The following is an 11460-nucleotide window of genomic DNA, read 5'->3' on the forward strand; positions in this document are numbered from 1 at the left end:
AAATTTAAGCTTGTAATATTAACATAACATTGATTTGAGCTACAAAAGAGCAAAAGCAAGAAAATAAAGCAGTATGGTGATTTCAATGATAGAAAAACTCACTTCTATTTTATTCTTGTTACCATTTTGAGAACTCTCCATCATCAAAATTGATTTGCTGTCGATTTACTGTAGCCCTTATCTCCTTAATATGCTGCAACAAGTTTTGAAAAACCCTATAATGTCAAGAAGAAATGAACTCGGCTATGGAAAATAGAATAAGGAAACTAGAAATCGTGGGTCTAAAAATAACAATGAGGCATGGCGACACTTTTTGTACTGCCTTTTCACGTAATATTTAGGGCTGTTTAGGCCGGATTAAAAAATTTAGCTTTTTCGTCCGGTTTTTTAATAATGGGGTGGGACAATTGTTTTAGGGGTGTCTTTATTAGAGTTTGAACATAAAACTCTCCGCACCCAATTTTCTCTTCAAAATTAGAGCCTTAATAGGCTTGAACTCAATATACTTAAACACTAAAAATTTAAATTAACTTTTAAAGTTCTTTTATTATATAATTTGATATAATAGTAGTATTAAATTATAATATAGATAGTTCAAACAGTTAAATATAAATATCTGAGTGTGCGGTATGAATACAATTATACAAACTCTTTTCTTTATAGAAAAATAAAAAGGAAAATCAAATGGCTATTGCAGCGATGGGCTTTGCAGTTTCCCCCAATGGATTTTCCATATTTTCTGCAAATCTCTCGGTCTCTCTCTCTCTCGCGCGTCTGTTTTTTTGGTTCACTGTTAAAATTCTTCTCAATTCTAGAGACACGAAGAAGACGGTTCGGATATGGCGACGTTACTTCTTCCTAGTTCTCTTCATAAGTGGCGTATGGTCATTGCATACGACGGAAAGAAGTTTGCAGGTCCATAGAACCCAAAACCCTCGCTTTTCTCAAGTTTTTTTTTTCTCTTTTTTGGATCATGGATTTAATTCTATAAGTTTTTTATTGGGTGGGGAGAGTTATGTTTTTCTTTTGTTGACTGCCTGGATTGTGATATGTCTAGAGAGTGAGTCATGTGCTCATTGTAGCCGGAAATTCATGCACTCGCAGTATGAAAAATTAGAATTTTGTAGGTGGAAATCTCTGGAGGGAAAGCAACATGTCTTCAAATGTTAAACTCCACTTGTTATGAAAATAGTATGGAGTTGGTCCAACTCGTGGAAGGAGCGCAATAATATATTGCCTCCGAGGCAGTCAATATAAAGCAGGGTACATCGAGAGAGCTGTCGGGCGTTGGCAATGTAAGCCACATTTGTTGGCCCCGATTGTGATAAAAGGCGGATAAGTCCATGCTCCATAAGATGTCTGTGAAACTTATCAGAATTGGACATGTAAGGAAAGCATAGGAGTGAGGAAGTGCTATAGAAAGCTTACTTGAGGCAGGTATTACCGGCAGAACTTTCTGTCCTATATTCCATCACCAAATACAGAAAGGGTTAGGCAGATATATAAAGAGAGCACTGAGGTCACTGGAATCAGAGTTAGTTATGGGTAGTAAGTAGAGAGTGAATGAGTGTGGTGCAGAACTATAGGGTTGTTAAACCCCCCCAAAGTTGCTATCGGATGAGATGATTGTAAGTTTGTCCCAGAGCCCGATGAATTGAGTTGAATTGTGGCTTTAGTGAATTCACCTGTCACTTGATCAGTGGAGCTGACACGAGCAATTTGAATGTCCCCGAAACGAATGCGATCACAAATGAAATGATGGTCTATTTTCACTTGATTTGTGTGGGAGTGGAAAATGGGATCGAGACTGATGGCGATTGCCAAGGTATTGTCACAATGTATTGGGTTTGCAAGGAGTATAAGTCATCTAGCCTGATGGGTTCAGATCTTGTTCGTATGGCTGCCTTAAAAGATTGGTAGGAGTAATGTAAACAATTTATATTGTGACATATCATATCTTCAGGATCAATATGATCACCAGCTGCGGTTATGTTGTCAACAAGTGATTTGATTGCCAAAAGATATTGGGACATAGTTTGATTCTTTATTGAGATGCGGTGTAACTCATTTCTTAGTTGCATAACCTTGGATTTGTGGGTCGATTGAAGTTTTGATTGTAGAGGTTTCCAGATTTTGGTTGTGGAATCAAGATTATGTATAGCAGAATTTTTTGTGACAGAGTATAAAACAACTGTCAAAATTTGATCAATTTGCTACCAGCTCATGAATGAGGATTAAGTATTGTTTGTCCATTATTTTCTTGAATTTCATATGGAGGATCGGTAGCAGATCCTTCCATATAGTTGTTAAAGTCATCGGCCTTAAAGAGTTTGTGAATTTGGGATTTCCATTTTGGATAGTTTTCAGCAATGAGCTTAATGTTAGCGATAGCTTTTACATTTGACATTAAGAATTTGATAGATGGGGGAATAGGGATATCACCCATTGTTGAGATGGTGGAGTTGGATTGTTGGTTTGTGTATGAGATGTCTTAAACATTTGGAGGAGGAAGGCTTAAGGAGAGAAAACAATGTCTTAAAAGGACTGAAAACAAAGCCTTTCTTTGATAGCATGAAACATATAAGATATTAACATGTAAGGAAAGCATAAGAGTGAGGATGTACTATAGAAAGCTTACTTGAGGTGGGTATCACACAATAAAATTTCCTGTTGTTATATTCCATCACTAAATACAGAGGGTTAGGCAGATATATAAAGAGGAATGACGTTTCTCGAGAGGATCTTGTGATCTCTTGAATTAGAGTTAGTTATGATAATAAGTGGAGAGTGATTGGACACTATAGGGGTGTTAGTCTTGGAGACATCAATATGTACATTGGCACTCTTTTGTAGCATTAAACCAAATAACATGGGCACTGAATCAAAGGTGGGAGGCTATCTATAGAAAACATTATTTTTGATATATTTCAAATGTTTGATCTAAAAAAAGTAGATTAGAGATCATTTGTGCAAACAAATGTTCATTTGGGAGGTTTGAGCTGTCTTGGAGCTCAGGCCCCAATCATAGAGCATAAGCATGAGCTCTTAGTCATCAATTTTGGCACCTAAGTACCCCAAACAACCAATTTTGGCGCGAGAACAGAGAATTAGGTTTTTAGGGGCTCATAGTTGATTTTGACATGCTCGAAACATGTTGAATTGAATTCAAAAGATGGAGAGCATGCCACCTAGGCTTAGAAGCCTTAGACTGGGGCATGGGCTGCGAGTAATCCTCCACAAATTCACTTCTTCGTGTTAAACACTTTGTACCCTTCAAAGGTATTTTTTCCTATATTAGCAAATATTTAAATTATTATAATTAATTTCTAAAATTTAGAAAATGCCATGCAAAATTATTGATTTCAGGCTAAGAAAATAGATATCAAATTTACTTTTATCATCTAAGGTTGGCCTTTACGTGGGATTAAAGGTGATTACTGTAGTATTCCCAAAGGTGGAGGTTGTATTGAACATAATTAAAGTGGCATATCAAGTGTTGGTGTCTGCAAGGGGGTCAATGGTGGTGATCTTAAGCAACAAGCCTAGAAGGTTGCAGTTGCTGCAAGTCTTGGGCCAATGAATATGATAAGTCTAGAGTTATCAACAATGATTGGCCTAAGCTATAAATAAATAAAGATTAAGGGACCTGTTGACTTAATGGCTTTTGTGATAATGAGAAAAAAATGCAATGGATTTGATAATAATGAACCTTAGTCCAAAAAGTATAGTAGCAGTGAAGCCTCATATTAGGGCATTCCAGCAGGTTGCAGTTAGTTTTGTCAGATGGTGTACTGCCAATGGCATCCACACTAAATGCAGTAGATTGTAGTTCTTATTTGTGTCAAATTAAGATTATCACTTTTGGATTGCATTGAAACAAAAAGTGGTGCTTTGTTGATTATTGCATTAGCTTGTGCAAATTTGGATTAAAATTAGGGGAAATTTACTGACATATCCACTAATTTGTGGAGAGATGATTGTGGTTACAGTGATAGAGGGGTAATAGAATTAATTTCCTTGTTATATGTATGAACATAAATTTATAGTGAGGAGCCCAGTAAATTAAAGAAAGATTTTTGACATTGAATTCATGGTATTTTTAGTAATAGTACAAACCTTCTTCACAAAGGATAACTCTTTCTTTGTTTTTCCTTACGACCTATTTATGTTGACTATTACCAGTGAGATAGGGGGGTAAACTTCTTTTTTCTTTTTTTTGGTAGATTTCTTGATGAATAGATTTTACTTTGGATATTTTGGTATATCGTTTCTTTGACTAATGACTTTTGGATCCAACCTAACTCATACCTGATGAGAATTCCAATCCATCATGCGTGAACCAAATGCATGAGTTTAGAACTCTTTATTTGAGATCATATTGCCTGACATGATGTGCTGTTGAATTTTTTAGCGCTGATTATTAGCAAGCTGATTTCTTCAGGATCACTTTGAAGTTCTTATTTGCTTTCTTTAATGAAGATTAGTTATGCTTGACCTTGCCTCTATGTATGAGTGAATAACTTGTAACAACTCTATGTCAACTTTTGACATTGGACATTACTTTCTTCAAGAAAAAATTCCTAATTATGAAAATTAATGGACATCTGTTAATTTGAACTATTTTTAACCCATAAACATATATGGGTACTTGTTAACTAGGAAATTGTTTTTTTTTAATAATAACTATTCATCTGCATGGACTGATATGTGTCACATCAGCTTATAATAGTATTCTATGCCAACCATGTTTTCGAGTTAAGGCGTTTGATAAACTGCCAACTATATCATCAACCCCAAGTACCTAATGTTGACTTCTTTTATTTTTATTTTTATTTTAGGGTACATACCACACAATTCTTATGACTTTGCATATCTAACACCTCAACATTCCATTTACATGCATTCCACTTAAATCTTTATAATCTCATAAAAAACACCACCATCACTACCTTTTTAAATGTGAAATACACCTTTTCCTGCATATGCTTATGACAGCAAGGTTTCATATCAAACTTTTTGTGTTAGATATGTAAATACATAAGAATTGTGTGATATGTATGTAAATTTTCCTTTTTTCCCTAGACCACTTTCTCTTCCCTTTGCCAGTCCTTCATAGTTGTTTTGAACAAAAGCTAAGGAAAACTTTTCATTAATTCATGGAAAACTACTATTTCATCAGGTAAGAACTCTAATGCTAAAGTTTTTTACTCTCTTAGTTCTTACTTGAAGTTTTTTTCATCTTAAATTTATGCATGCATCTAGATTCTCTTATTTATTCAATCCTTAGGATGTCTAGCCATCCCATATGATTCCCAAAATATGACTCATAAGGAGCTTCCTCCTGAATTGTGCCGAATGCTTGTTGAATAATATAAATTATACTTCCACCAACCTTCCTTGTTCTATCTTAACCAATATGTCGTCTTAGGATTTAATACCTTGCTCTTGTTTGAAGGCAAGGCCTATGCATTCTCCTTTGATTAGCTTTAGCTTTAAGATCTGATTTTATACAAATATTCTATTATGATTTGTGATGATAATAACCACTATTGAGTAAAGTCTTATTTGCATTCTTTTTTTAACATCATTAGTGGTGGATTTGATCAATATTCTTGGTATTCCGGCAAGTGGTTCCATCATATGGGCCATTAATTATTTTTCTTCACCAGTTTAATTGGAGATCAATACTGTATTTATCAAATTTCCTTCACCGATCATATCACAATTTATAAACTCTCTCCCTCCTCTCTGTCTATCTTTCTCATTATAAGGATTACATATTCAATACATCCTATGATATTTCATTCTACAAAAAGTAATTACTATGGAAAATTTAGCCTAAGTCTTATTTAATGGTCTATTTCCTTTTTAATAGCTCAACTTTTATGTTTATTGTGTTATATTTTCCATCTTGCACACTATTGTCCACTTTTGATGTCTGTGTGTTGGCTATCTTATTGAAATTATTCTATCCTAATTTTTAATGTAAGAATTGCACCCATTTTCTTGCTTCAATTTTCATCTCGTCACGCTTGGCTTTGCTTGATTGCCTAACCTGCGAAACTTGTACCTTATATATATCGATGTAGGGGTAACATAAGGTGATCTCATGGGTCATTCATTGGATTAATTTTTCTTAAGACGGGATGATTTAACTCATGCCGAGAGATGAGCAACCACTACTTGAGATGGTTTTTTACATAAATGTTGTTGTTGGTGGTGGTGATGATTATGATGATGATGAGTGGTGTTGTTTGTGCTATTTGAAAAGTTTTTGGTATTATACCTATTTCATTTGTATTAATTGCTTGTTACTTTTCCTTGCGAATTTTTATATGACGAAGAAGAGAAAACACTATAGGTTGTTGCACTGCTACTCAATGTAATTTATATTTGAGTTATCTAATTGTTTGGTTTGCATGTAATTTATATTTGAGTTATCTAATTGTTTGGTTTGCATATCATTTATGTTACTTTTTAGATTCATGCTATATTTTAAAGGTATTCTTCGGGGTCTCTTGTGATGATTTTCCTGAAACTCTAGTGACATCTAGTATTAAATGCATTAAGAAAATGAGCTAAATCTCTTTTTTAATCGAAATTTGTGGTGTTTTCTTTATTTTATTTTTCTTAATGTATTGTCACTAATAACTTCTTCTTGTACGGCCATGGTTGGAATGTCCCTACATTTGTTGGCAATATGCTCATTAGTAATGTTCATGTAGAACAAATGTACTTTAAGTGTTTTGGAAGGTACTTAGTCATATCGAGCGCGTTAACTTTGTCACACATTGCCTTTCTTAAACCTTAAATGTTGCTTCCATTCTCGACCTTTATTCAAATATGGTTGCTCTTTTGTCTAGATGTGAAAGAGGTTTTCAAGGCTGTAGGGTCTTCCTTGTCATTACTATGATACAGTAGCTGTCTTGTTAGACATGCTTATCCAAATTTTATGCTCATTCTGTTTCTACATTTTATGCTCGACCACCTAGGTGGATTTAGTTATCTAAGGAATCCTGCCTCTTGTGTGGCTTAGATTTTTCTTCTTGAGAGGGCGGATTTTAGGGGGACATGAGAAACATCATCTCATTAATATCACATTCTAATGATTGCAATGAACCATATTATCATCAACCAACATTATGTTCAGCATTGCGTGCAATCTATTCTTTTGTCAACATCTAATATCATATGCATCACTAGCACATCATTAGTGTAGTAGCATAGCATTAACTTGCCATTGCATATCATTAGCATTTAGTAGCACATCATCAGTGAGAGTCACTAATATATTTATCAATGACCTGGATTAGAACTGAATATCAAATTCATCTCTAGAGATCCAGAAATCGGAGAATTGTCATATATGATTTGTATTTGGGGCTAATTTAGTTTTCAAAGTGCTATTTTGCTACCTTTATCATTTTATTTTTTATTTTTATTTAAGCTCCAATGTGGAGTTTGAAGCCTTCTCTTAAAAGTTTATATAAAGTGAGCTCAGAAAGACCTTGCTTGTTGGCTAGCTCATTCAAATCCCAGCAACACATAACTACAACCATTCACAATGTCTCTAATTTGCAATCTAATAATCCCAAGTTGTTGGCAGTGGCACCACAGTCAAATTGGTTGTGATGAATAGAAAGTTATCTTGATGAGTAGATTTTGAGAATAAATTAAAAAAGTGTGTCATCTCTTAATTTAAATTTGGTATATGTGAGCACCATTGTCTAGAAATTTTATGTCTTTTACACGTGGACCGTTTAGAATGTAGGAGCTATAATAATTCAGTGAAGTCTTCTCGACTTTTGGAATGGCATAGCTACGAGTGAGGGCATGTTGGCTGCGGATGCCACCCCTCCAGAAGTTCTTGTTTGGTTCAGTCTATTTGGGTGTTCAAAGATTTGAATTTCACATCAATGGTTTTGCTTGATCTAATGAGTGTTTTTATGATCCCAGCATTTTTTTTTATTATTATTTTTTTCACAATGATGGGTATTTGAGTTCATATAACTTGTCATTCTTAACAAAAAATGTTTGGGAGAAGGTTGCCTTATGTATGTCCGTTAACATAGTTGATTTCTGCACGTATCTTAAAATTGATTTTTACTGTTTATAAAAGATCAATGTATCTTCTTAGGTTCTCGTTAACTTCTGACAATATGCCAAGAAAATCACCCTTTGCCTAGTTCTTCTTTCGTAGTCCAGTCAAATATATTTATTTGAAAATTCAGTTAAATCTTTTTATTTGGTAGCCTAAAATGCTGCGTGTATTATCTTCATCTGTTTAATGGGATTCGGATTCTTGACCTGTTTCATTGGTTGTCAATGGCAGCAACTAGTCGATTATTTAACCAGTGTTCTTTTTGCTCTCTTTATTGATCATTGACTTGTGAACTGTTTAACTGCTTTATAGGAAGTGCTTGGTGCAACATCATTTTCTTTTCCATGATCTCGCTGAAATTGTTTGTATCCCATTTACAGGTTGGCAATTCCAAGCATCACCACCAACAATACAGTGCTTTATCGAAAAAGCCTTAACACGCATCACAAAACTTGATCGTAAGCAGCTTTGTTTGGCTGGCGCAAGCAGGACTGATGCTGGTGTTCATGCATGGGGTCAGGTTTGTTGTTTCATGAATGGGAAATCTATTAAATGATGCCAGTAAAGTGACAAACACACACACACACACGTATATATATGTGTGTGTGTCTGCGCGAGCCCGCGTATATATAATATTTTCTCTTTTGCTACAAAACTTTCTATGTTTCTCTTATTTTGGGAACAAATTTGATCTTCTATTAACAATTTTCTTTCAAGTTCAGGAGTAATTCTATATGAATCTCTCATTTTTTTTTTTAATTTTGTTTTTGTATTATAGGATACCACTAGATTGTGAATTTGGATCCATCATTTTTTCTCAGGTTGCACACTTTGTAACTCCTTTTAATTATGATTGCTTGGAGACTCTTCATGCTGCACTTAATGGCCTTCTTCCATCTGAAATCCGAGTGCGGGAAATCAGTCCAGTAGGTCTTGAGTTTCATGCTCAGTTCTCCGCAATCAGTAAGCTATATCATTACAAGATCTATAACAATCCTGTCATGGATCCATTTCAAAGTAATTATGCCTACCATTGTGGTTATAAACTCAACCCAGTTCTCATGAGGGTGGCTGCATCATATTTTGTTGGGGGGCATGACTTCACCTCTTTCGCTAATGCATCACGCAACAATGGATTTGTCAATCCAGTGAAGGAAATCCTCCGCTTCCATGTCAAAGAAATGGTACAATATTTCTTTATATGGGCATGCTTCTTTGTCATATAAATTTCTTTTACTTCTGTTCATACCATTATCAATCCTCCCTGTCTTTTTCTTGCTCCGTAGAGGTAATAGATTGACAATAGCATGCGAATATTTTTCAGGGTCCTGTTTTACAAATTGAGGTTGAAGGTACAGGTTTCTGTACAGACAAGTTAGGAACATGGTGAGTTTTTGGTTTCATGATGAAACTCATCCTGACAATTTCTTACTCCTTTTCATTAATAACGTCGAAATTTAAAAGGATTTTATTTTAATAGATTTTAATATAAAGCATCCCCTCTATGGTTCTCGATATCTTTGTTTCTACTTTATACGTTTTTTTCTTACTTCACCTGGCTGATGGATGATATATGAATGATATATAGAATTCTTTCTCAAAATTATCTTTCAAATTACCCTTGTTTTTTAAAGAATAACATTTAATGAGATCCTTCATTTTGATTATGTCGATTGTTTATAACATTACATTTAAGTTAAATACACATGAGGAAAGTAAAGCATGTTGATTCAATCAAGTTTTTAAGGCTGATACTGACCTTATTTCAAATAAACGAATCCTTATTTAACATGGATATGTCGACTTATTGATAATATATGGTGATTTTGTTGTATATCATGTTATATTGCTGTATTTTGGATTGTTTAACGACATTAGAGAATAGTAGTTGCTTCTTACCACAAAAGTTTTCATATTGTTTGATAGAAACTCAAAACCTTTCAAATGTTTTTTACTTTGCTCTTGCAATGATAACTTCAATCTTTTATCTTTTATTTGACAAAACTAAAGGCCTTAGCTTCCCATAAACTTGATGTTGTTCGTTAAGGAAATATCTGAGACTTGATCCCAACTTTCGCAGCCCTGTTTAACTGTATACACCTATTAGGATATGATTTCAGACTTCAGTCAGGTAGAACCAGTTGTGGCATTTTTTCTTTCATTTTTCTATTGCAGGTTGCATTGTTGATTGAGATTGGCCGTGAAACACTACCGCCGGATGTGGTGATGGATATCTTAGCTGCTTGTGACCGCCGAGAGCTTGCAAAGTTTGCAATGTCAGCGCCTCCCCAGGGGCTTCGTCTCATGTCTGTTAATTACAGTGATGATATTCTGAAAGCTCCTGCAGGCTGCCCTGCTGTTAGTTTTGGCAGGCCTCAAACTGCGAGTAAATGCAAACTCCCTTTTTACTGAAATGTTGTGGGAACATTTTATTTTCTTTTCGACAAATTTGGATTATTTGCATCCTTGGCGCCTCAATTTAGCCTCACAATTCATCAAGATAGATCAGTCATGTATCCAGGCCAATCAATTCATCCCATCAACTTAACCAACTAATTCAATAGGCCAATTCGACTTGTCATCTACAGCAGGTCATGTTGCGAGTTCTCCCATAAAGAGGTCGTCCGGCCACTCATCGGATTAATCTATTCTGTACTTTATTTCGTATACCGTATAATATATTGTTTATTTATTGTATAGTATTTTATTTTGCATACCTCATGCCAACTCAATTTATAAACAGAGATGGCTGCCATTAGGTATGGGAGAAGGAATCTGGAGTCGTGAGAAGAATAATTCCTTGAGATTCTATGGGCAACTCTTTGTAAGCACTCCTATATTAATAAAATTCCAGTAGATTTTTTCTCTTCTTTATGTTCCTCACTCTCCTATATTAATAAAATTCCAGTGGATTTTTTCTCTTCTTTATGTTCCTCGCTCATGCAACTCGTTCCCGAGCGATGCTTTCCCACATAAAATTCAGGATCCAATATCCTCGTAAGTGCAGTGAGCATGGACATGTCATTGACTAGACGAGGAGTTTTTCATGGAGTAGAACCAAGCCAAAAAACTATTTTATCCCCATGAAGTGGACAAGGGAGTTGTTAGTTCAATAAATAATTAAAAATGCTGATGATGGTGATGATCAAAAAAACTTTTGTGCATCTGGTGGGGGAGGCACTGTATCCCCAGATAACATTTAGCTCTCTGAAATTAGTGGTGTGTAGATTTCTCTTCTTTTGATTATGGGAGGAAGGGGAGCAAGAAGTTATGTGGAGCGGACACTGGTTGGAGAATGGATTCGAAGAGAGATTGTTGAGGCGGAAGTACCATAGAAATTTATTGTTTTAGCCCTTGAG

At 34.9% G+C, this 11460-nt stretch overlaps 1 protein-coding gene across 1 annotated transcript; it reads left to right on the plus strand.

Moving 5' to 3' along the window:
• The first annotated feature begins 659 nt into the window (after positions 1-659).
• LOC110030132 (tRNA pseudouridine synthase A 1) lies at positions 660-10964 on the plus strand. The gene is given in 7 exon segments (XM_020732707.1): positions 660-753; positions 816-915; positions 8482-8621; positions 8923-9285; positions 9426-9462; positions 9465-9487; positions 10277-10964. Coding segments are annotated over 7 exon segments (969 nt in total). The 5' UTR covers positions 660-684; the 3' UTR covers positions 10514-10964.
• The last annotated feature ends 496 nt before the right edge of the window (positions 10965-11460 follow it).

The sequence above is a fragment of the Phalaenopsis equestris genome, unplaced genomic scaffold (genome assembly GCF_001263595.1).
Source record: "Phalaenopsis equestris unplaced genomic scaffold, ASM126359v1 Scaffold000664, whole genome shotgun sequence".
Classification (NCBI taxonomy): Eukaryota; Viridiplantae; Streptophyta; class Magnoliopsida; order Asparagales; family Orchidaceae; genus Phalaenopsis; species Phalaenopsis equestris.